Source organism: Crocodylus siamensis, chromosome 1, assembly GCF_052110815.1.
Source record: "Crocodylus siamensis isolate JL-2025a chromosome 1, ASM5211081v1, whole genome shotgun sequence".
NCBI lineage: Eukaryota > Metazoa > Chordata > Crocodylia > Crocodylidae > Crocodylus > Crocodylus siamensis.
This window is the reverse complement of record NC_143395.1, coordinates 39864404-39891909: the sequence shown is the minus strand read 5'-3', so window position 1 is coordinate 39891909 and position 27506 is coordinate 39864404. Positions and strand designations below refer to the sequence as shown.

Here is a 27506-nt window from a genome sequence, read left to right as displayed (position 1 = left end):
ATTAGTATTAATGCACCCTCAGCAAGTTGGGAGATGACACCAATCTTGGGAGATTAGTACATATACTGGAGGTTAGGGCAAGGATTCACAGAGACTTTGACAAACTGGACCAAAAGAAATCTCATAAAGTTCAATAAGGACAAGCGTAAAATTTTCATTTAGGATGGACTAATCCCTTGCACAGCTACAGCCTGAGGACTGACTGGCTAAGCACCAGCTCTATAAAAAAGGACCGGGGGGTTACAGTGGAAAATAGCCTGGATATGAGTCAGGAGTGTGCCCTTGTTGCCAGGAAGGCTAACAGCATACTGGGCTCCATTAGTAGGGGCATTGCTAGCAGATCTAGGGAAATAATTATTCTGCTCTATTCTGGTATCAAGTTTTGGGGCTCCCACTACAGAAAGGATGGGGACAAGTTGGAGAGAGTACAGCAGAAAGCAACAAAAATAGTTCAGGGGCTGGGGCACAAGACTTATGAGGAGAGGTTGAGAGAATTTGGTTTATTTAGTTTGGAGAAGAGAAGACTGAGAGGCTATTTGATAGCAGTCTTCAACTTTCTGAAGGGTGGTTCCAAAGAGGATGGAGCTAGACTTTTCTCAGTGATAACAAGTGACAGAACAAGGAGAAGTTTAGGTTGAATATTAGGAAAAACTTTCTCACTAGGAGGGTTACCTAGAGAGGTGGCAGAATCTCCATCCTTCAAGGTTTTTAAAGCCCAGCTTGACAAAGCCCTGGCTGGAATACTTTAGTTGTGGAAGGTCCATCTTTGAGCAGGGCTTTGGACTAGATGACCTCCTGAGGTCCCTTCCAACCTTTTTTTCCCCATGATTATGATAATAGATTCTATGGTTATGTTCTGTTTTGATAATAGACAGTAAGAGGACATCCAGTGAGATTCAAAAACGATAAAAGGAAGTACAGTATTTTCTAATGTACACAAACACCTATGTATATGATATAACCCCTTTCCACATTATGAAATTGTGGTTGAAAATAATAACACAAATCTAATTGAATTCTTACTAGATTGTGTGCCACTTATTTGAATTGTTTTTGTTACTTAGCTTTCTAATTGTTACACTTTCATTTAAGCTTCCTTTCTGGGAACAAACACGCTTCTTCTAGACCAGCAAACATGGTACCTTTTCAGGAAATATGTAATTGACCTTTGGAAGTCATTGCTGTAACATATCATTGATGCCAAGATTAATGAAACCTACCTTTTGGTAATGAGGATAGCACTTAACCTCACTAACCTCATCAGCAGAAGCAAACTTCCTCAGGCCAGAACACACTGAATGGATCCAGACCATGCCATAACAAGGAATGCAAAACTTGCCAACACATCTCCACCACCCCCACAATTACTACACCTCACAACAGAGCCATAAGCTTCCCTGCATCTTACGGCTCCACCTCTAGAAATGTAATATACCTCATCCAATGCACCAAATGCCCTGATGGAAAATATGTAGGAGAGACCAAACAACAATTGTGCACCAGAATGCATGACACCAGAAATCCATCAAAGACAAGAATACACAATTACCTGTAGGGGTACACTTCTCACAAGAAAACCACTCTCTCTCCAATCTCTCAGTCCTAATCCTGAAAGAAAACTTACAAAACACTTTTCAGAGATGAGCCTATGAACTTCACTTCACCAGCCTCCTGGATATAACAAATCATGGACTAAATATAGACACTGTATTTATGACACATTATAACTTGCCTGACATCTGACTTCCCAGGTACCTCTACACTATTTAACTGCTACATTCATCCCCCTTCTCCCCCACACCCAGCCTGTCTCTCACCCACTGACTCCTCAGTTTACAGCTTCACTGACAGCCTGTCTTGCATGCAGACCAGCCTCTGGCTTCTTTTACTATTCATTCCATCCAGGAAGAGCACACACCAACTGGAGAGACTTTCTCAGCTTCGAAGGGTTTTTACTCTGAAAGCTTGCTAATTTTTTTTCCAACTATTTAAGTTGGTCTAATAAAAGATATCAGATTCACCCAAAGAACCTTGTCTGCCTATGTCCTTAGACCAATGGCTACAACATACACTTCTGATGTAAAATTCCTTTATATTTTTCATTCTCTGATTTATATATATTAACATTATTCAGGACAAAAAAAAAAGAAAAGAAAAGAAATACTATAATACTAGAATTTCCTGCAAAATGGAAATTCCATTTTCTCACCATCTCTATATAGATAAATTATGCTAATTAGTCAGTGTTTTGGTAGCCATATCAATTCTATTTAAAACCTCTGAAGTATTCTCAGATGACGAGAGATTAGAAATATTGGGATTGTTTACATGATAAAGGAGATGAATAGTAAGGGTAATATAGAAGTTGCATGATAATGAAGTGCCTAGAGAATGAAGATCAAGAAATTATGTTTGCCTTGTCTCCAAATACAAGAGCAAGGGAAGCATTCAGTAATATGCTTTGTGTGAAGAGTATTAAATGATGTTCACTTAAATGTATGGTCACAGCACTTTTAAGCAACTGAAGTTTGATTGTTTTTTGTTTTGTGTAATTTTGTCTGTCCCCTGCTTTAAACGTGTAATTTCTTTTTATATAGGACAAACAATATATTTTAATATAGAAAGCCTATATTAATAAATGTCACTTTCTGTTGTCCTATGTTGTACTATGTATGCTACAATTGTTTAAAACTACTTAACTGAACTTTTAAAAAGTGTACTACTTCATATGACCAACTTGCATTTGTTTACAGTCTATTCCATGTCCATACTTATGCCAAGATTCCCCATTGACTTTCAAAGAAGTTACCAAGAAAACCAGCCACTCTCTGTGTATGAGGAGTTTTAACACATTATTGCTGCTGGTAATCTTCTCTGCCTTTATCAGATGAAGCCATCGTTTAAAAAAATGTTGGAAACATGCATAAACCATACAGCAGTGAAGAAAAGTTATCTTTGTCAAGAATATGTTTCTAGATCACTATAAAGATAAATTTATTAAGCAAAAATGAGTATATGAGATTGCCCAATGTAATGACATTTTCTCTCTTTCTTTCTTATTAAGCTCTGTGTGGTGGTTATATTCATGGGAGCAGTGGAACCATTCTTTCTCCAGGTTTTCCTGATTTTTATCCAAACTCTCTTAACTGCACTTGGACTATTGAAGTATCACATGGCAAGGGTAAGAATGTAATGCAACTGCCAATCCACAGATAATATATATTTTAAATATGCTTCTGACAGAATTAAATATAAGTATTTTGTTAATCCTTGAAAGAAAAAAATAATAATTTAATTTTCTCAAACTATTACATTAAAATTTGGTTGTATATTAAGATTTGTGATAGGAGGTGGGCAGGAGGAAAATCCTTCCATAATGGCAGGCATGAAACAAACTACTTATACTGCTTTTGCAGATGTTTGTGGTCTTAAGAAGATAGTCCTGTATTTGGATGGGAGATATTTCCTTGTCTTAGTAAAATGGATGACAGACAGGAAAGAATATAATAATATCAGTGGTTGACTGTGAGCACAATTCATATCAATATATTTGACAGAAGGCTACCCAGTCGTATATTCAGCTTAAGTTTGTTTATTTGCTGGCTTTGTACACCAGCTCTGATCAGTTTCTGAGGCCCCTGATAGATGTGCAAGTATAGGTACGAAGGAATTTGACACACAGTTATCATGTTCCCTAACATTCTACATGTTGTGGTGCAGGGGAGAGCCTGGGATGGTGATCTTAGGCTCCCCCTGCACTGGGAAGTAGTAATCTGTCAGCTGATCCAGACTACCAGCCATGGGCATATACCCTGTGGCTGGGAGCTGCACATTTGGTTAATGGCATGGTTAAGAGGCAGCCACACATTTGGTTAATGGCATGGTTAAGAGGCAGCCAGAATGCTCTTATAAATTTTTTTGTGTAATAACTTTGTGGCTTATTCCTTATTTTAATCACACCATTAATTACATTAACATTTGGCTTGGTCACAACTTAAACCTTGATTAGTTGGTTAAATAGCTAAGTGTGCCAGAGACTTAAATGTAACACTTGACATACACACCAATGTGTAGGGTTTTAGATGGCAGAGGCTTTAATCATTACTGTAAAAGGTAATACTTCTTCATGTGACCTACACCTTCATGTAACACCAGTACTGTGTCTTGTCATCAGTCAAATGTTGATAAACACCTAGGCAGATATAGCATTATGTTCATTGGGGAGTTTTGTGCCCATATGCATGCATTTGTGTTTTTATATATGTATAAAGGGCTTACTAATAAGGTTATTTTAGTGGGTACAAAACAGAGTACATATAGGCTAGGGACAGACATTCAAAAAGCCTGAGCCTAAATTAATTCAATCTTTGCAGGTTAATCTAACCTAGCTAGGCTGAACTGATTTAGAACTGCACAGGCATCCCAGATATTCAGGCACATGCCTGCAATGGCTCAGGCTAGAAGCTAGGGGGTGCTACAGCAGCTCTCCAGTCTCTTCCACAGCACTGAGTTGAGGTGGAGGGGGGGAGAGGGGGCTGGTCAAACCCCGGAAGGATGCTCTAATTAGCCCAACAGGGAACTGATAACAGCGTTTATCACCCCCGACTCAGTGTTTATCGCCCTATTAAGAAAACAACAGAGGGACATTACCAGCTATTTGTTGATTCAGCCTGTTGATTCTACATGTTGATTCAGCAGGGACCAGAGCCAGCATGTGGTCTGCTAGCTAATACACAGACACCTCTCCACAAGGCAGAGGGGAGAGGGGAATTCCTGCTTAGCAGAGAGTGGTGATGGGGAGAGGGGGAGCAGCCCATAGTCTGTGCCAGAGCTGCAGCCGGAGAGCATAGGGGAGGGGCCATCCCTGCTGTGGAGCAAATAGCCCCACCCAACCCAGAGAGCATGACAGAATACTGGGGGTGTCTTGTTTATCTTAAACCAGCAAGAGGTCTGGGACAGACATTGTATAAAATGGTTTGACCCAAATCAGTTAAGTCTGATACTACATTCAACCAGGTTTATCTCAAACCGGTTTCAGCAATTTTCAAACTGGTTTATGTGCACTGTTACAGGTTTAAACCAGTTTCTCATCACTTAAACTGGTTTATGTGTAATATCTGTCCCGGGCCATAAGCAATTAAGACCAAATCCAGTTTGGTGTTAAAGATCCTAAATTGGACTTAAATAGAATTTATGCTCCTAAATTCCAAGGAGTGATCTCACCCATGCCTCACAAGCCACAAACCCTAGAGACAAATCATTAGATATTTTGAAGAAAGGGCCATTCACTTACCTTTGGCATAGTAAACCAGTGATTAAAATAGTCATTCAGGGTAGAGGGGAATAGGGTTTCTAGCCTCCCTCATCTGAAATAAACCCGTATTTCTACTTTTCAGTTCTCAGTATCCTAATCACAAGGTAATCATGTATCTATGTCAGAAGCAGAACTGGGTAAAGTGTAGTAGTTTACATGAGCATAGGCTTCTGGGCTAAGTATAGACAGTCAAAAAGCCTGTGGCTGAATCGATTCCATCTTTGCAGTTTAGTCTAAGCTGCACAGCTTAAATTGAAACAGAAGCGACCTTTGATTCAGGCAATGCAGCCACATGCCTACAGTGGCTCAGGCCAGAAACCAGGGGATGCTAGAGCACAGCTCTCTGGTTATGTTCACTTCTTCTTCCTGCTGTCCCTGAGGTCTCTGGGATTTGCAGTGTAGAATTACAGCCGCAGGATTCTGCAGGGGTGTTCATCACTTCCTCTTCTTGCTTCCATCTGCCTCTGGGATTTGTAGTCCACAGTTGCAAACAGCAGTAAATTTAAGTGGGGGAAGGAGTATTTAACTCCCTTCTATGCTCCCAGGTCCCAGTAAGGATTTTCCTGGGTTACGGCAGTCCTCCCCCTCTACAAACTGAGCTGCATCCCCAACGGCCTTGTCCGCCAGCTCTCACTGCTCCAGCTAGGAAGCAGATGTGTGAAACCAGCCCTGCTCTCTGAAGCAGATAGCCCAGCCCAGGACTGGAAAGCAAGCTGGGATGCCAGAAGACTCTTATTTAACTTGAACAGTAAGGGGTCTGGGGCAGAAGTTTTATAAAGTGGTTTGACCCAAATCAGTTCAGTCTGATGCTACATTCAACCAGGTTTATCTTAAACCAGTTTCAGTCATTTTGCAACTGATTTATGTGTGCTGAGCTGCTGTTCTGTTACAGGTTTAAACCAGTTTTTTATCACTTAAACTGGTTTATGTGTAACTTCTGTGCTGCATTAGGCACTTAATCAAGAAAAGAGCAGGTGGTCAGAAATACTGTTGTGCTTATTATTTTCTTTTGGTTTTCTTTGGGTACCTCCTTGCTTTCCAAATAACCTTTTGTGGGTGCCTACTACATCCTGTTCTCTGAAAGAGCATATAGACACCTACACTTAGGGAAACTTAATGACTCTGCTGCTTAAGTCTTCCCTTTGACTGTACAAGGATCATAGCCACTTATATCTTTCCAGACTGAATTGTCTTCTTGGCCAAGGTTCCTGGATTTTAGGTCTGGGACATATGACTGTATGTGGGATGTCCACAAACTGGATTTGGCTTTTATACTTCAAGCACCAATCTAATATATGTACTGAAATAACTCACTGAAAGGATTTTTTTTCTACCACAGAATATAATGCATTCAGATAATATTTTAGACCTCAAAAAGTGATCAAGATGAATAATCGTGGTCTGTAATTGGTGACTGCTTAGAAAAAATAATGACGTGAATATATTCTAAACAGACAAGCAAGGAACACTCAATGTGTAGTTTGTATATGTACCCATACACGTGTGTGTGTGTGTGTGTGTGCACGCGCGTGCGTGCGTGCATATACATGCACAGATATACACACAAACATATATAGGTAAATATGTGCGTGGTGCTTTGAAATGGGTAATTTCCAAATTTTTGTACACTAAAATTTATTTAATATCTCTCCCAACAAGGCAGCTCACTGGGTCCATTAAAGTAAGCACAAAAAGGCCATTACATCTACAACAGTCTAAAAAATAAATACACTAGCTACAGATAGCTAATATTAAAAAAGAGAACAAAATATGAACAAGCAAGTCCACAAAAGATGGCTAGAATCAATTGTTTTCTTTTTTAATATTAGCTATTTGTACCTAGTGTATTTATTTTTTAGAGTGTTGTAGGTGTAGTGGTCCAAGAAATGTATGAGAGGGGAGGCCTTTTTTTTGTATTGACCTTATTAGACCAACTGCCTTGTTATAAAAGGGCAAAGATGATTGTGATGTTACTGCTAGACCTCGACTCCATGCAGCACCCAACAACTAGGGAGATGATAATCCAGTTGCTCAGGGATCCAGTTGCTCAGGGAGCAAACAGGGAGTAAACACCAGCACACATTGCTTGCAACAGGTTTATTCAGCTTCAGACAGCTTTGGACTAGCTCCCAAAGAAGCTAGGGAGCTGCCACGAAGATTAGTTCTTTCCACATTTATATGCTTTGGTTCATGCTTGTTAACATTTACTCCACCTTTGCCCATCTCTCCTCCTAGTTCAAGCTCTGCCTCTGTTTACGGTTTACTTCATTAGCATGGAATAGCCTATGCATTTTATTCATTTACATACCTTTTTTCAATGAGTGCATACTCAAGACTATGAACCTGGTTTCTCTTGGTCAAATGTGGTTTCTTGCTGTTTTCAGCACCATCTCCAAGGTCCTGCTTCTGCTTTATCTCCTAACAATAGTCATTGGTTTGTATCCTGTCTCCTTTTTCCACAATGAATCATGTATCCTACACACTACCACATTGTTAGGAAACTGCTTGCCTAAGCATATTGCAATGTTACTTCTAATATATCATTCTGCTTTGTGGTCAGCAGCTTTGCTGAAACACAGAGTAAAGCGTTTATTCAGCTGCAAAACCAGTGCTCCCCAAGATCCAAATACTGTCACCCTAACAGTTACAAACTTAATAAACCTTGCATTGCATTTACAAACTTATAAAATGCTAATGAAGAAATAATTGTTTCAAAATACTCGTTGCAATGCAGATCCTGTAATAAAAGAATTCTGAAGTGACAGAACTTGTTCATTTTTTGGCTATTTGGGGCAAAAATGGAATGGCTGGCTGGCTGTAATACAGTAACAGCTCTGTTATCCGGCATCACCCAGGAATGCGGGGAACTGGATAACAAAATATGCCAGTTAATTGGGTGGCCTGAGCCGCCGCTTCTCCTGCTGCATCTGGGGTGTTCCTCGGCCCTTCTGATCACATCGCTGCACCTCATGCTACCTCAACCCGAGGGGGAGGCGGGCCCTGCACAGCCCTGCACAACCTCTTATGTCCCCAGGCCATGGGGGCTCAGCAGTGCAGGCTGCTTTGCCCTGGGCCATGGGGCCTCAGAGAAACTAGAAGTGCCACAGTCAGCAAGTTTGGTTTCACTTTATCTTACATGCTAGCACACCAGTTAATTGAGCATACTGGCTTGTAAGATGCCGGTTAACAGAACTTTTACTGTATTGGAATATTATCAGTTATTGACAATGAGGGACTACCTTGGCAATTTGGTTGAAAGTTGTTGTGTGACTTGAAAATATAGTGATCTGTGTATAGTGTTCGTGGCAATTGCACTTCTCAGAAGAGAGTCATCAATTGCTAGTGATCCAAAAAATTACTTTGTCGGAATCTCTTTTCCTCTTCCAAACCCACCCCCAAAATTTAGGAGTGAGAGAATGGTCTCTGACCAGACACACAGGTTTTAAGACTTCTGTTTTGTTTTTGTTTTTAAAAATACTAGAAAATAAATTGTATGTGAGTTGGTAAAAACATTGGTTTAGTATCCTTTAAGTCCTCTAAACCAATGAGATGCCCAGAGTGGTCAGAAAGTTAGGTTACTGATTGACAACTTCACCAGTCCTAAAATCATCCATTTACCTGTACAAAAGGATCATGTTTTATATGGGTCTGCTCATAACAAATGCATTCAGATTTATTATCTGTAGGCCTACTTATAATATATAGCATAAGTGTTTAGGAATACTCTGTGTAGGTGAAAGAATAATACCCTTTGTACTCCAAACAGATAAATAACAATTGATAATTGAGAGTATTGTATGCATTCATAATTAAGTCTCATGACTTCTCCGTGTGTCTCCAAATGAATTAAAGAATTACTTGTTTTTCTGTGACATATATTCCATTCCTATATCGCTTAAAATATTTTTAAAAATCTTTCTCTTTGGATATAGCATTAATCTTAGCCTATGATTACTTTCCACATTGCTTGATGATGTGTAGTCTGTATCACTTGTGTGTTTAAAGGGAAATAAAATTAGCTGGAGTAACTGCCTTGTATTGCAAGTCGAAATTCTTGCTTTTAACCCTCCCATGTCTTTTTATATATATATATTTTTAAGGAGTACAGCTCGCCTTTCATACATTTCATCTGGAGAGCTCTCATGACTATTTGCTCATCGCTGAGGATGGCAGCTTCACAGAACCAGTGGCAAGATTAACTGGCTTGGTCTTGCCCCCGACAATTAAAGCTGGCCTCTTTGGAAACTTCACTGCACAGCTTCGATTTATATCTGACTTCTCAATCTCTTATGAAGGCTTCAATATAACATTTGCAGGTAAATAGTTCAGATCTGATAAACTATTTGAAATTAATAGTTTCACTTTTACAGTAAATATTGTAACATATCGATAAGTACGAAAGAAGATACAACTATTTATAAAACCTGCTATCCAAACTAGAAAATGGATCAATGCATAAATGACTTGGGATGTGTAAAAGAGGCTAATGAAAAAAGAGACAAAGGCTACTTTATGTAAAAGAGGTTTTTAGAGAGGAGAGCTGCAATAGTGAAGAATTTGAATTATTAGAGCAAGAACTAGGGGTTTTTTGGACACATACAGCAAAATGGAGAGTACTCAAGAAAAAAGTGTAGATGAAGGGTGGTCTGGGAGACAACAAAAAAAAGAAGGCAGTAAAATGGTGGAGGAACAAAAAGTATTGAGGCAATAGCGATGAAGGCAACAGTCACCTGTCAAGTTATGGGACACTGGAAATTGATCTTAGGGGTAGAATTTTACCAACCTGTAACTATACCAACTCCTGCTTGAATCATATTTGCTTCCTGGGTGCTGTGTTTAAAAAAAATTGAATTTAATATTATACCTATAGAAACAATACATTATTTAATAATTGCATGTGCCAATCTTCACTTCTGGGACATACAAACTCTAAGAACTTCATGCTTTTTACTGTCTAGAAGGCATCAGCTTAGGTTGTACAAGTTTCCTTCTTGGGTATAACTCTTTTGTGAGACAGAAATATAAGGAACTACTGTGCAACATTTCTTTTGTGTGTGTGTGTATGTGTGTGTGTGTATACACACATATATATTTCAGATGTTGCAAGCCAGTAAGCTAAATGTCACTTCTGTGATTTTATAATATGATAAGAAGTACTTTCTTTTTCAGATATTGCCAAGTAAAATGCAGTGTCTGTATTTCTTGTTCAAAAAAGTTATAAGTTGCAGTGGTCACAATAGCTTTATTTGTCAGCTGAATGATTTTACCAATTGTCAGCACTTTGGAATAATCAAGTCAGATGCTAACAATAGTAAGAGACTGAAAATGTATGAAACTATATAATCACTGCTTTGTTTTCATTTCGTGGAAACTTACAGAACTAGTATCAGAGTTCAAACAAACTTGAAGATAAATGCACAATAAGATGTATTTATCTTGGTGCATGAGGAAAAGTTCTTGGAGAACAAAATTAATTAAATATACTGTGGGTTTTTTTTCTTATGGCCCTTGCCATGTCTGCAGCTAGGTCAAAAATAGGTGGCCATATCATTATTATAACTGCATAAATATATTGAGGAACACTTTCATGAATATGTATCCTATAGCACAAATGATTAGGACTAGTGTGGGAATACTATTTTCTTACTTTCAGACAAGCAGAATGTATTTGTGCAAAGTAAGCTGTGAAAAGAGAACAATGAATTGAATATGAGACGATGCAGCATTTTCTTCAGCATCGTTGAAATCTGAACTGGCAGAAGCGATCATAATCTATAACACAAATAGAAAATGAAACATTAAGCATGCAAAAGAGTCACTTCTGCATTTTTGATCTACCATGTATAAGCTTTTTTCCTCTGTTCTACTTTTTAAGGGCAATTTTTGACTACAGAGTGACTGTACTGCTAAGTTTATTCTTCAGCTTCTCTGCAGTTGAAAAAATCCTGCAGGGGTTAGTTTGACTTCAGGTTAAGCTCAACTTTAAGAGCTTCTGATTTCAGTATGCCATAAGCAGAGACAACCTAAGCAAGGTGCAGGGCCCAGGGCAAATTAGCCTGTGTGGGGCTCCGTCCCTGGACGCAAGGAAGCCAGCGGTGGATTTGGCAGCAGGGGTAGGGGGCAATGCTGAATAGCCAAATGTGAAGCCAGTGGCAGCATGGAATCACTACAGCCACTCTGCCCAGCTCCACGGGGCCCCGCAAAGTGCAGGGGCTGGGGCGGTCACCCCGATTTGCCCCCCTGTAAGGACAGCCCTGGCCATAAGTTGCACATGTAAATAAACTAATATATGTTATATAGACAGATAATAAAAGCTACGTACAGACATGAAAAAAAAATTGGAGCCTTACTTTTAGCTTTGCGCACCCCCACACCAAGTACAGCACATGACCAGAAGAGGCACTGTATTAGTTTGACACAGCTTGCCCAATGTCTGCATAGATTGAGCACTTCAGTAGGCCCTGATGAAGTGCCCAATCTATACAGATGCCAGGGAACTAAGTCAAACTATCATGCTTCCTCTTCTGGTAAAGCACGATGGTCTCCCCCCGGCCCCATATATGTCAGCAGCCAACAGTATGGGTATTTTAGTTATACTATTGTTAAGGACAGATCCGGAGACTGTTTGGTGACACCTCCTTTTGGCTCTGTGTAGGATGCCCACAGGTGCCATCCCAGTATACCCATCTTACTAGCACTCCCTATTCTCTCCCTTTTTTTGTATTCTTTCCTGCCATGTCTTGATGTAATAACTAAAGAGGGTAGGCTGCCCAGAGAGCAATGATGGCTTTGGAGAAGTGGCCCCTTACCTGATCTGTGGCTTCCCCGGACTCATCTCATTTATACTCTGACTGAACCTTCTAGCTTTGGGCCCACAGTTCACAGTCACATATTTCTGACTCAGTTTTGGCTGCACCCTTGCAATCTCAGGTTATAGGCCTCATGGTACTCACACACAGGCAGCTTGGGCCACAGGTCCTGTCTCTCCTGTTATGGTCCTGCCTTACCATCCTGGGCAGGTCTCAGGCTCAGACCATACCCCAGTCTTTATCCTTTACCTCTCAATTGAGTCTGAAGATTGACGTGTCCCCAGTTATCCCTTTCAGTGGCCTCTGCCTCCACTACAGTCACAATCCAGTCCTCCAAGGAAAATGAAAACTCCAAAGCCATGCACTGATCCAGCTCAAAGAAATGTCCTGAGTGACATGTTCCAAGTAACAGAAAAACAAAAAAAGCTTGGGGTACTTAGCTTCCTTCCAGTGTAGGTCCTTAGGTTTCCTTCACCTGGGCTGTCCTTCTGAGTCCTCTTTTCATAGTCTGGGGTTTGGCCCCTGCATCCCTCCTTCAGGAATCTGTCCCCAGCAGCTACTATGGCCAGACTGACCTCTCCCAGTTGGAGGCTTAAGCTTATAAAGGGCATTCTGAGTCAGGTGCTCCTTCATTTCTGCCCCTTGGGTCATCAGGCAGGGACTGCACCTGGACCCAGGAGGCATTTTGTTTCAGTCTTCTCTGCCTGTGGGTTTGCCTGTAGCAACACAAACAAGGTGTAATTAAAGGAATGGGAGGTAGGGGGCAAGGCTGGGGGAGGGAGGTGGAATCAGGGATATTAGAAATCAGGAAAAGGGACACCACATGTGGACATGTGAACCAGCAGTAAAAGATGAAGGAGAAGAAGAAGGGTGTGGGATCAGACACCTCTAGATCCCTTTCCACTCTAGTAATGGGGTAGGGGCCATATTACATGGTGCCATACAAGGGTCTGCATAGAGTCTTCGTGGGAGTTCCTGCTTTCACATCACATTGAAGCTCAGAGCTGAGTGCTGCTGCCTCTGGCCTTTCCTTCCCCCCCTGCTAAATTCAGTGGAGAGGAGAAAGCAAGGGAATGGTGAACAACAGTAGTATTCACTCTTTGAACTCTGGGGCCAAGTGAAAGCAGGGGCTCTGGGTAGATCTTGCCCTGATCAACCGGTGAGCTCAGAGCTGGCTTCTTACAGGGGCCAGATACAGACATTACACTTATACCGGTATAAGTGATCAGAAACAGGTCTACATCCAAAACTTGACAGAAGTTCAGCACACATAGACTGCTTTAAATATTGTGCAACCCAGTCTAAGATAGACCTGGATCGATATAGTGTCAGATTTAAGTGATTTATGTTAGACCAGTCTGTTGAACCTCTGTACCAGATCCCCTCCTGACTCAAGTTAGGTTGCTTTCCCTCTGACATCCCAGCCTACTTTGTGACTCCCCTGTAACCTCCCCTGGAACTCGGGTCAAGCTCAGCTGCTCCCACCAAATGCTTAGTCGGCCCTGCCCCCAGGCTGTCACAGACCTGAGTCTACATAGTGGCTGATGCTTCAGAGGGGATGTGGGGTAGAGGGAGGGTTGCCTGACTCCGATCTTGCTCCCTGGAGCTGTGCCAGCTCAAGGAGATAAGGTGGTTCTTGGGTGGGCTCCTACACACTCACCCAGGGACCTCCATGTCTCCACAAGCTGGCACAACCTCAGAGAGCAGGACCAGGCAGTCTTGTATCCACTGTGTGCCAGTAGCTGTCATACTTGTGGCTGAAACTGCCAGGGGGGACAGAGGAGGGCTTCCAAGCTCCAAAAAGCATGGGGGTCCCTGGGTGGGCTTCCACACACCTAGTCAGGAACCTCCACCCATACCTTCACAAGCTGGACCAGCCCCAGCTAGCTATCAGGCTGTCAGGTAGCAGGATCAGGCCATTAGGCATGGCCAAGCAGGGTTGCTTCTGCTGCGTGCCAGCAGCTGTCATGCCTGTGGCTGATGCTGCTGAGGGAGGTGGGGGGAGGGATGCTGTACCATGCCTGGCAACCTATGAACAGTGGCCCGGCCTAAGGAGTTGACAGGGAGGTATATAAGAGTGTCCCCAATCTGCTGGTCTCTCCCAGTACAAGTAGCCTGCTTGCCCCAGCCCCACCAAAGGGCAAATGTGTGTTCTGTTTGCGACAGATCTAACTTAGGGCTCTTAGTATACAGTGCATAACTAACTCACTTTTGCCTCGGGCATTTTGAATGTCTGTACTTGGTCAGAACGGTCTGGCAGGAACCTGTGCTAATCAGGCACAGAGGTCAGAGCTTATTGCACATGTTCAGCGCAGACAAAGTTTGGGGGACTACACCCCTTTGGCCTACTGACTATTGCACATGTAAATCATAGGTGTAAAATATACTCTAATTTTTATAAAGAGCAGAGAAAGAGATTATGTTCATGAAGATAAGCATCTATTTTGTTTATACATATGTATAGCATATTGACTCAAAACTAAGATGGAGTTTTTTCCATTCAACATGGAAAAAAAAGAAAATTCATCTTAGATTTGCATATAACCTAGATAAGGCAGCTGTTGCTGCTCTGGCTCTGACTCCAGCCCCAGCCTGTGGGAGACTGTACAGTGCAGACTGGGGGAAGCTCAAGGGAGATTGCACAGTGCAGTAGGAAAGCATGGGGGAGATCATGAAGTACAGGGTGGGGAATGCAGGTGGATGACACAGTGCAAAGTGGGGATTGTTTGGTGTTCAGCCTGGGGGAGCATACAGGAACTGCAACAGCTCCAGCTCTGGCCCCAGTCTTGAGCCAGGCTTGGATCTGCTGCTACTGCCTCTGCCTGGCTGGGGCTTGTGGCACTGTGTGCTTTGGGCCTCAGGCTGAATTCAGAGCCAGAACTGCTGAATTGGGTAATGTGGGGGGAGGGCACTGAGGGGGTCAGATGACTGGGGCTCAGGCATAGGGAGAAGGGGAGAAAGTGCCTGAAAGCAGGCATGGGGCTCAAATAGAAGAGGAAGGCAGGCACTGTGGGGTGGAGGGGGCGACAGGAGAGACAGGTGCTAGCAGTGCAGGAACAAGCAGGGGCAAGTGGCATGAGGAAGATGGGAGTAGGGGGGGAAAGGGGCATGATATCTGACATCCTCCCTTGCTGCTTCCTTACTTGCAAATTGTTCCCATGCCACTGCAGCAGTTGCGGGGGGCAACAAATTGAAAACCACCCTCCGATTATTAGATTCTGTCTATGGAAAATAATAACACATTTATAATTTTCCAGGGAAAATTGTAGATAGAACCTAATGCCTGGGGGGCAGAGAGAGGGGAGTGGAGGGTGGAGGGGGTCAATTTGACTTTGGAGTTGTGTTGGATTCGGGCAGATATGGTATTCCCCACTATTTTCATCTCTTAGTGCTATTCACTTGCTAAGTAAAATACATTCTTTCTTGTCTTTAAAATAAATGTGTACTTCATTTGAAACTAAATATATATACATTAATTCCTAAGAGATAAGGCAATGGGGAATTATATTTATATCTCTTCTCTGATAGTCAAAATTCTCATCCAGCTAGTTGGAATTACTCCCTAAAGGAACAATAATGGGATACTCTCCTAAAGGAAAAGCTAAAGCCCTATAGTTTAAGACATTTAAAAATAAACTAAAGATGAAGAACCAAATAGTTGTCTCAACACAAACATCTCAACCAGAAAATATCAATTCTTAGCTTTTACTTGTTTCCTTGTTTACTACTGAAAAATAACAAAGCAGTTCTTTCTTCAGAAAGACCACAGCAGGCCAGAAAGCTTTTAGCACAATGGCTTTGCATTTTAAACCTGTGGGTTTATCTTGTAAAACATGTGCTGGTGTTGATGCACTTAAGGACATGTCTACACACGATGCTACATTGCTATAGCCATGCGCTACAGTGACGTAGCATCCATGGGTGTCTATGCATGACCAGCAGCTACTTTACCATAGCAGCGCACTCCCCATTATAGCATGCTGCTACAAAGAAGTAGCTGCTAAAACTAGCTGTGCATCATGTGCACTGTGCAGCACGGGCAGTTAACTGCTCCGCATTTTAGTACTTACTTTAAAAGATCTCACAGCACCCCAGGGTGCTGCAGCAGTCTGGTTGAGAGTCACTGATGTTAGGGCTTGAACGTATAAGCAAGTTACCAAAGAGGTAAAGAAAGATGAAGGATGGGGTTTTACAGCAGCTGTTGTAACTGACCCTGTGCACATAGTTATCCCATGGTTAATGAAAGCTAAGCTGTCATAGTTTGTTCTTTTTTTATTCATGGTTAAGTTATAGCAGACTAGCTTTTATTTACCTCAGAGTAAGTATGTATACATAGGCAGTTACCAAAGGACAACTAAAACATTGGAAAGCCCCATTCCTTTGTCCCATGGTTACTTGTTTGTGTGACCATGCTTAGTTAAACAACTTATTTATGCTCTCCAAAAATGTAGGAGTAAGATATGATTCATTCAGATTAAATGACAAGTCTTTTAAAATGAGTAAGTATTTGAAGTATATAATGTAAATCTAACTGTGGGACTGATTACAAAAATATATGAATAAGGAAATAGATTTTGAAAGAAGATTATATTAATAAGTAACAAGCATTTCCTTGGCAGTTACAGTAGTGTGAATCATATATAAGCCGTTGCTCATCACAATTTAAGCTAACATTTATTCTCGGATCTAGATAAGGATTGTGTCAGATTAATAATAACTAAGGCACCTAAGTAAAATGTAGTTCTCCCCAAATTCCTGCACAGTGCTGCTCATCCCTGGAAGTGTCAGGAATCTATAGCCATAGATATAGGCCTGCAAAGTTCCCTCTATGCCTAAAAGTCTGCTGCAGGGTATTCCTAGAGGTGCCTTAATTTTGAAAGTGCTGTGGATCTAATCCTGGGCCTTATCTAGTGGGCATCTCTGAGAAGTGCCAGATAAGACACTCCACAAAACACAACCACTGACATAGTTGGTGGTGGCCTTCTATCTAATAGCTCAGGGGTTAGAATTCTCACTCAGGAAGGTAGAAATCTAGGTTCAATTTTACCCCATCTGAGGGGATTTGTAACTTCAATTCTCATCTTCCAGGTAAATGTTCAATCCAGAAATCCAGGCAATAGAGTATCTTATGAGGGGGTATTTTGGGATGGGGAAAGAAAAAGTAACTAATCATCGGGCCAGAGAAACCATAAAAGTGATTCCATGGCATACTGCATATGGTACTCACCTGGGAAAAGTTTGGTCATATTCTAATTAATAACTCACAATTTTCTATTAAGAATTCATCAGAGGAGTGGTTAGATCCAGGTCATTTCCTACCCATGTGAGTGAGAAAGGATTATGAAACCACAATAGTTGGTACCCTAGAGAAGAGTGACACTTAAGACACAGGCATCTCTTTAGTAATTCTTCCTTGCTAAAATAAGTATCTCTTCACTTGGTGTTTTGGCCTTTTTGAATCCCACTCTAAGGTGTCCACAGTGTTCTGTTATTTATACAGGGGACCCTAACTCAGGGTTGAGGATGCAACTATGTAGCAAGATACCTAGGAGTTAAATATTATAATGCTCAGCATTGTGACACCAGAATCTTGTCATGGATCTAGCCTAAGGCCAATAGCACTTTTTTCTCAGGATCATGCTCAACAGTTTGCAGGTCTAAGTCCTTAACCTTAGGACAGAGATATTGGCCCTCATCAGTCTTCACCAGCAAAAAGCCTTAACATTAGCATAGTTGGATGCACAATGCTTGCCAGAGTGTGCATCAGCATGGGGGCAATGGTTGCTATTCCACCCAGCACCTATGTTCTGCTTGTCTTGTAATCAAATGATGCCTGCTGGCCTCATCTTCATGACAATTTGCAGCCAGTCCAGCATCATGAAAGCCCTATATATGCATTAAAGTCATCCTCATATTCCTGCATATTTTATGCTCTCCTCCCTTAGGCTGAAGCCAAGTATATCAGACACTATTCTATTTTTTATTCTTTAAACACCTTGTGTATTTATAACTTACTACTATAAAACAAATTGGGTTTCCTAGATTAATGCATTCTAAAGAATAAGCTTGAATCCATACATCTAACAAGTATTTTCTCTTTTCTATTTCTGATGTTAATTATTCTAATATTTATACCATGGCTTCTTCCATCCAAACAAAAGGTAATATAGGTCAATACCTACTTTTCTTTACTGTTTAGATGGAAATGTTAGTTGTCACCTACCATATTAACATCTATTTTCTACACCACTTTTTAGCATGCCACAAATATTAAGCAAAATAAATAAATTAATTTATATTATTTCTCAGACACACACCTTCCAAATATATCTTGGAAAACAAAATGAAATGGAAGAACAATTAATCTTTTTTTTTTATACTTCCCTGTGTTTTCTATAAATGTCAAGTGGGTATACCTTATTGCTTTTTTAATACATGTGGTGAAAATAAGAGGTTTGTATTTTATATAAACCAATCTGATATCTTTTAATGTTATTTGAAATTAAATGGATTATAATTTAAAGCCTACTTTTAAATTTGTTATTTCTTGTCATTAAAATGACAGTTTGTTCTTAGTAGTTGGTAAAATACTGATAAAGGATGATCTTCATATTATATGATTCGGGTTTTTTTGCTTTTCCATTTCAGTTTGGTATATTACATCTTTGTTAGCTGTCATAGTTTGTATGTTTTTGTCTTTTCAACTGTATAAAATATTATTAAAAGAAAGTAAAAAGAGACTATATTTTCAAATATTTCAAAATTAAATCTACTTGATAATTGACTTGTAAGAAGAAAAATAAACAATCACTCTCTTAAGTGGATTAAAAAAAGAATTCCTACTTTCTAACAACTGCAGACACAACAACTAAGAGCTATATATTGTCCTTGATCCATTGATGCCATTCCTTTTGATAGCATTGAAATTAAAGGCCGCACAATACTAAATTATGTGTCTGTACATGCAGTAAAACAGCTACTTTCACTTAAAGTTCAATTATAGACTTACCCAGGAATCTGTTTTTAAAGTTTTTGAAATTAAGAAAATAAATGTAATAATGTACATGTAAATTATCCTTATCATTGTGCGTATTGAAAGAATCAAACAATATTTAAAGTAGAGGCCAGAATTGAGGAAGATGTTTTCATATTGATTTATACAAATCTTATTCATACCCACTGCATATTTTTTAAGATACAAGAGGCTTGTTGCATTTATTTATATGTTCTATTTTCTTCTCTGCAGAATATGACCTGGAACCATGTGATGACCCTGGTGTTCCTGCTTTCAGCAGGCGAATTGGCTTTCGCTTTGGTGTTGGAGACTCCTTGACATTTTCTTGTTTTCCTGGATATCGTTTAGAAGGTGCTAATAAACTTACCTGCCTGGGTGGTGGTCGTCGTGTTTGGAGTGCACCTCTGCCAAGGTGTGTGGGTAGGTGGTCACATGCTTTCATTTCATTCATCAAATCGTTAATACCACATGACAAATGTCAGAACAGTGGGCAGAGAACAAAGTGCTAGTGCTGAGGGACTAATTGCCAAGCTTTATTTGCTCAGGGGTCAGACAGCTATAATTTTAAATAGTGCTTCATTACTGTAGTTATAAAGAAAAGTAGAAAACAAAAGCAAATAAGGATGCTTTAAATTAACATATGGATGGAACAATATTTATCAATCGAAATTGTAGTAGATGATAAGTCTGGAAGGTGTGTGAAGATAAAATGAAAAGGGTGGTATTTGAACTAGAAATATGTGGTTATTTTAAAAGCAAGCAAACACAGATATTTACCCATTATCTTCCAGAATAAACAGCTATTCTCCAGATCTTTGTTTTGAAAAGTGGTTTTGTTTTGTTTTTAATAAATTCTGCACATTGGCTATTGAATTAATTTTTCAATAACTGTTCTTCCTGTGCTTGCAATTTAAAAATTACAGGCTTCTTTTAAGAACTGTAATAAAGCTAATGTGGGTTTTTTGAGATACTGAAAACAGAGCTTTCAAACTTTACAAATAGTATATATGATTTGTGGTAGTGTTTTTTGTCATGTTTGATAACTTGGATTGCATATACACCGTAAGGCACTAGCATATGAAACTATCAATTGCTATTAATATAATGCTCCTGAAATAGCAAATACCTTCAGTTACATCTGAGTGGTTTCTTTGAAGAGGGTTTCTGTTTATTTTGGGATTCTTTTATTAGGGATAAACATATCCTTTTAATGGTATATTAAAAAAATCCATCAACATAAAACAGTAACATCTCCTTTATGAAAGAACACACCCAGGGTATAGAAAGAGAGCATGTTTACACTGGTGTTAAAAAAGAAATGAATGATGACCTACATCCTATAACTTTCCCCATTATTTTGTATACCAAAAGGAACTGTGTTTAATACTGGTATACTGTGTCATCAGCTTATCCCATGGTAGCCTTTCCTCAAGACAATCAGTCTCTTGTATCCAGGCAGTGATATAGGATTTACAGTTCACAACTGCCCTAGTAGAACTGCTCGTCTGTCTAATTGACAGAAATTAAACCTATCAATTCTGGAGCAGAAATTGGTATGCAAAATTAAGGTAAGTAATACAGGTATAAATCTCTTAGGTGTCTGGGTTTTCAAGGGGAAATATTAAACCTAAAGTTTGTCATGATTAAAAGGGGAGATATTGATGAATTGCCTTCTGAATGGTAAGGAATTAGTGGCAGTGTAGAAACAGCCTTAGAGTCACATGGAACTTATGGCTGTGTGGAAACTTTGAGTACTAAGACTCCACCCTTCCTAGGCAACATGATTACATTGAGGGTGACCATGCACAGTGTTAAAGAGTGCAGATGACTTTAAGCATGTGTACAAATGTTCACCACAACCAGTCTGTGGTCAGTGATCACTCGGTGTACTTTGGTGGCTTACTTTAAGCTTTGTGATCATAGATCAGAAGTGGCATGTGCAGATGTTTGCTGGTGCCTGTAGCTGTACTGAGAACTCAGTGTAAAGAAACTTAGAATGGGAGGAGGGATGGGTGGGATTGTGGGAGCTAACAGACCCAGAGGGGTTTGGCAGGTTCAAGTCCCAAAAGTGCGTGTGTGTGGGGGGGGGGGTTCTGTATCTGGGGATGGCAGGTCAGGGGACTAAAAATGGCCCAGTCAGGTGGGGCAGGGCGTAGAAAGAGCACAGCCCTGACGTGAGTGGCCAGCCCTTCCCAACCTTAGGGCTGCACTCTGAATGTCTGTAGACATTTTCCTGATTGGGTTAATCCATTCCTAATCTAAAATAGTTAATTTACTTAAGTGAAGTAATTTAGATTGGGTCAGCCATTTTTGGCTCAGTTGAAACACCCTGGATGTCTTAACAGAATGGCATTTAGATTGACTGATTGATTGATTAGATCAATTGATTTAGGTTGATCTAAATGTAACTTCTGCATGTACCCTAATAAGGCATTCACACCCTCCTTAATATATTATTTATTTCAAAGATCAGGAAATTATCCTATAGCAGATTGCCACCATATCTCTTTCAGATTGGCATCATGAGCTGAAAATTATTTCTTTATTTTTCTCTTAACAGAGACATGACTTCATTAGTTTGATACTACTAAAACTATTAATACATTATATTTTCCATTAGCTCTATCAAAATATTATTTAGGCTATATCCAATAGGGCTGTGTGAAGCTTTGGTCCCTGATTCGAGTTGGCACAGATTTGGCCTGATTCAGTCACCAAATCTCCAAATCCGAATGAAATCAGAGGATCCTTTAATCTCTCCAAATCAATTTGGAGGTTAGATGTACACCTTGCTGGGGTCATTTGACCCCAGTACTCTTTCCTGCCATGGCAGGGGGTTGGACTAGATGATCTACTCAGGTCCCTTCTGACCCTAGAAACTATGAAACTATGAAATTTGGAACCCTCCCAATCAATTTGGAGAGAGTCGGACAGATTAAGCAATTCAGACGTAGGTACAGCTTTAAATGTTTTTTCTACATACTTCTAGGTAGCAGGGGCTCTGAATGCTGCAGTGCTGGGGCAGATGCACTGTCCCACAGAAGCATGTGGGGCTCTGCAGTGTGCTCAGCAGCAGATCTGGAAGTGGACCAGAAGCACTGCTGGTCCATTTCCTGGTCCACTGGGGAGCGTGCAGGGGGTTCCCCCTGTTGCCCCCCTGGCTTGGCGACTGGTGCCTCCTGGGTCTGGAGGTGGCATTGGGAGTCCTTCTGTGGCTGACTGATGAGCTGGGTGGCTGCGGGGGGCAGGGCCCAGCACACTTCCTAGTAGACCCAGAAGTGAACTGGAAGTACTTCCAGTCAAGTTCCACGTTCTCTGCTGAGCACACTGGAGAACCCCCCTTGCTCTGATGGGATGCTCCATCTGCCCCAGCACCACAGTGGTCATGAGCTGTGCTGCTACCTCAAGGTATATAGAAAAAAACATTTAAAGCTGTGCCTGTGTCTGAATCACTGATTCGCCAAGTCAGCATCAAATCTTTGGATTCAAAGATTGAAACTGAATCAGGGAGAGGGATCCAAACCAATGGATCAAATCACTGTCCCTGATTTGTGCTGAATCTTTATCGAATAGCTCCCACACAGCCCTAATATCCAAATGCAGTTATAATGGAATATACAATTGTTGCTATCTTGTTGTGTTTCTTTTATGATTACTTTGAAATAACTAATTGAAGTAATTATTCTAATTCAGTTAAACTATTTTTTCACTTCAATATAGAAAAAAATTGGTAGGAAAATTAAGATTGTACTATATGATTATATTCTGCGTGTGAGTGTGTGTATGTATGTATGTATGAATGCATGATTGTATTGTACGAGAAAAAGTATATTTGTATTACTATAAAATAAACATAATTTTATTTTCTCCACAATTCATATTTAATTAATATACTTCTATTTCTAAGAGTAGGGTACACAGTTCTAAAGTCCATCTTGGAATAAAGTATATAGTTTAATACTACAGAACAGAAGATTTTGTTGGAAAGCAGTACCTTAGTATAGGACTTGATCAGGACATGTAGGCAAATGAACAAGAGACACAGGAAAAGATTTAATTGGGAAGCTGCACCTTTACTAATATAACATTTAAATTCTGCAGATTTCCCTAAACTGGCCTTATAAACCATGACTGTTCAGGAGGTAATGGGTTTCTTTGCTAATTCTTAAACTGTCATCAGGCATTTTCTCACAGCTGGTGAGTCCGTGGATTACAGCTGGTGCAGAGTGTAACTCCAGGAACACATATTACACAGAAAAAAGTATTCATAAAAGAATGTTCAATAAAAAATTGTACAAAATTGTATGAATTGCCCTCATTAACCTTTTTATCCTTGTCAATTTGACTAACTCTTAACTGGTAAAGCAAACTGCTTACTAGAAGTGAATCTATTACTTACCTCAAATAGTGATTGCTTCTTATATTAGGGGGCAATAAAATAACCTCAATGGGGTGGATACTCTGTTCAAAATTTTAATTTTCATGTCTGTTACTGTGTCTAAAATAATTTGTTAGTTCATGTATACGTGTGGTTTCTGGAATCAGCACTTGCACCTATTCAGTTTCTCATTAGAGAAGGATTTGGTCACTGATAGCTACTCCTTTTCTGCTAAGCTCTGTACTCTCCTGGGCTAGGGACAGAAATTATACATAAATTGGTATAAGTGATCAGAAGTCTCTTTAAATCTGTAACAGAACAGAATTTCAGTGCACATAGACCACTTTCAAAATGTCCCAAACCAGTTTAAGATAGACCTGGATGACTGGTCTATCAAACTTTTGTCCCAGACCTCCTCCTGACTCATGTTAACTCTTACTCCCTCAGCAACCCAGGATGCTTTGCACATCCCCTCCCCATACAGGGCAGCCCACTGAAATACAACTCACACTCCACTGCTCAAGCCTACTGCTGGTTTCCCTGCTGTATTATTTTTTCCTGCTGGACTCCCACAAATATGATCCTTCATAATCTTTTCAAAGACCTTTCCAAGGATGGAGGTGAGACTGACTGGCCTATAATTACTCAGATCCTCCTTCCTCCCCTTCTTGAAAATAGGGACCACATTGCCCTTTTCCAGAACCTGACCAAGCAACGTGAGTTCTCCAACAGCCATGTCAGTGGTTCTGCTATGAGGCTCCACTGGCTCTGGGACACTACTCCACTCCCCCACATCACCTCAGAGAGTGAGGAGGCATGTAGCGTCAGAGCTGGGGAGTGGAGCAGTGTCCCAGAGCTGGCAGAGCCTAACTGGGGCAGGTAGTGGTTCCTCCTTGAGGTGAGGCAAGGCAGGGATAGAGGCTAGGTTAGGGGACTTGTGTGGGTTCCATCGGCTCCTGGTCCTGATGAGAGGGAGTGGAGCACTTCCCTGAAGCAGAGAGGCTGTGCCAGGCTCCGGCTCCAGCCACCCCGGCTCTAGCCCCTGGCCTCTGGCCCCCAGCCTCAGCCTCCAGCCACTGGCCCCATGTCCCCTGGCTCCAGGCCCTGGCCCCTGGCTTCCAGCTCCAGCCTCCAAAAGTTTCCAGAACCAGGATTAGAACTGGTAGACTAGAGAAAACCTGGTTGAGGAACTGAGGCTTGAGGTTACTTAAGGTCAAGTTACCCCAGGGTTACTCAGGGTCACCTGGTGCCAGGGTGGACACAAGGGAAATATCTCAGTGGCAAAGAGAAAACAGTCAGGAGACAGAGGCAAAAAGCTGGGAGATCGGGGAAAAGGCAGTGGGAACAAGGCAATAACAGTGGCAGAGATCTGGGGAAAAGGCAGTGGGGATGAGACAGTGGCAAAGAAATAGGGGTTTGCAGGCAGAGAGGAGATCAGGATGGCTGGAGCCACAGGAATATGGGACAGGTATTGGAGGTGGCAGTGAACCAGAAGCAGGAGAGGGAGAAATGAGACAGAAGTTAGAGGAGCGAGAAGCAGAGATTGGAGCAGGGCTGAAACAGTATCATAGCAAAACCCAACTCAGGGGTCGAAATAACAGTTTTATTAAATGAACACTATATTGTACAGCTTGGTTCCTACACACACTCACGCAAGCACTCCTACACACACACAGACACAGACACACACAAACACTCACAATGGCAGAAGGGGAAAGAAACTCAGTGGGCGGTTTGGAGTCCAGGTAGGGAAGAGAAACAGAGTCTAAGTCCTTGTTTGAAGAGAGGGTGGGGGGTGATAGCTACCTATCCAGGCTGGAAAGGGGTCTTCGTCCAGCAGGTGTTGTCCAGAGGGGGGTTGCCAGCAGGGCCTCTGGGTGGATAGGTGGTGTGGCATGGTGCTGGTCCAGATAAAGAGGGTGTCCCAAGGAGTCAATCTTCACTACCCCTTTTTATGGGGCAGACTACCTCTGATCTCCTATGGGGTGGGCATGTCCAGGCAATGTCAATCTTGTTCCAGAGGCTTCCAGGTGTTCTTACTGAGCATGTGCAGCCTTGGCAGAATGGTGAGTTGCCTCATCTTTTGTTTCTTGAATGCTGAGGGTGGTTCCAATGGCTGGGTCCTTGGTTTTGATGGTTTGGTCATTCAGAAAGAGCTATTTTTAGACCTACTCCCATTGTCTCTCAAGCACCCTCATTCATCCCCACTCATTCAGGAACCAAGTTATACAGGAGGGGTATGTGTGAGTCATAGGTTACATAACAGGGCATGGGGACAAGATGGGGACTTGACAAACAAAATAGAAACTTGACATGCCTTACATATGTAGGCCTAAATCATATAATATCAGTAAAACAGTAATATAGAACAGTAAAAATCAATATAAACATAATAATTATACAATATAACAGAGAAAAAAACAAAACAAATACAACTTGCTTCCAAAATAAAATGCTGAAGCTTATGCTATGTCTTAGCGTACTTATACTTATCTATAGGGAATAGAGAGAGAGAGAGAAAGTCAGAAATGGTTGGTGAAGGGAAGGAAATGCATTTTTAAATAAAAACAAGAAAAAAAAACTGGGGGTTTTGCTACACCTGTGTTTTCACTGGGTTGGGCCATAGTATGAGGTTAGGCCAATTAGTGCCTTGCTTGGGCATTTTTCGAGATGGTCAAAACCAGTTTTAGGCTGTTATGCACAGGTCAAAAGCATAGATTAAATGTTTTGTTTCCAAATTGATTGTTTATATAACTAATAATATAACCAATATATTTGATACACACACACACATAACTCTATATAACTCTAAATAACTCTTTCTGTCTCTGTCTGTCTGTCTGTCTGTCTCTGTCTCTCTCTCCTCTCTATACATATAGTTGATGTTCTATAATGTCATTGTATAGATGTTATATATCAGCAGTGCAAGTATGGCTTCCTTGGGGAAGCCATTAATCTGTCACCTCCATCTGCTTTGCTTCCCATCCAGTTTGACAAAATGTCCATTTTTAATCAGGGTTCATATCAGTTCTTTAAGGTGCAGATCTTTGTCATTTCCAGGGTCTTGTGAAAGAGTTGGTGGTTAACTATATCATAGACAGCTATTAGGTCAACAAACACAGCTTCACTGATTTGGCCTCTTCCAAAATCATCCTCAATATATTGAGTTAGATTGAGCAGCTGGGTCATTGTTGATTTTTCCCAGGTGAAAGCCACCTTGTTCAAGGATGAGCTGTTTATCCATACATAGGGCAGGCCTGTTCAATATCAGTCATTTATATAATTTGTACGTAGCAGAGAAGCCTGAAGCTCTTTGGGTCAGATTAATCTTTCCCAGGCTCTAGAAGTGCCAGTACCTGAGTTCAGTCTTTCAGTGCATTAATACCAGTATTCATTTCCACCATTAAGAAGGACCTTGTAAAATACAGGTCTTTATACTGCTTGTAACTATCCAGTTTTTGGTGTCAGGGTGGATTGTTTGTTTTTGGCCATTATTCCTTGTTATGCCAGGGGGTGCTAGGGGAAACAAGGTCTCTCCCAAACCCTTCTGGTCCCCGCTAGTGAGTTTACAAATGGTCACCAGGTCCCCCCTCAGCCTTCTTTTGTGAAGGCTGAACAGGTTCAGGTCCCGCAGTCTCTCATCGTAGAGTCTGCCCTGTTGTCCCTGAATCATGCGGGTGGCCCTCCTCTGGACCCTCTCAATGTTGTCCACATCCCTTCTGAAGTGGGCCGCACAGAACTTGACACAGTACTCCAGCTGTGGCCTGACCAGTGTTGCATAGAGGGGGAGGATCACCTCCTTGTCCCTGCTAGAGATACACCTGTGGATGCACGACAAGGTCCGCTTAGCCCTTCCAACCATGACCATGTCGGCCCATGTTCATCTTGAAGTCAATAATGACTCCAAGATCCCTTTCTGCCTCCGTGCTCTCAAGAAGGGAGTTTACCATCTTATAAGTGTGCTGCTTGTTGCTACTGCCCAAGTGCAGC

At 41.1% G+C, this 27506-nt stretch overlaps 1 protein-coding gene across 1 annotated transcript in view; it reads left to right on the top strand.

The window, feature by feature from the left end:
- CSMD1 (CUB and Sushi multiple domains 1) overlaps positions 1-27506 on the top strand; it is a 2270760-nt gene that overhangs the window by 1745387 nt on the left and 497867 nt on the right. The window contains exons 19-21 of the mRNA XM_090033387.1: positions 3065-3181; positions 9415-9630; positions 19370-19558. Of these exons, the coding sequence (XP_089889513.1) occupies positions 3065-3181; positions 9415-9630; positions 19370-19558 (522 nt within the window). The remainder of the gene's footprint in view (positions 1-3064; positions 3182-9414; positions 9631-19369; positions 19559-27506) is intronic.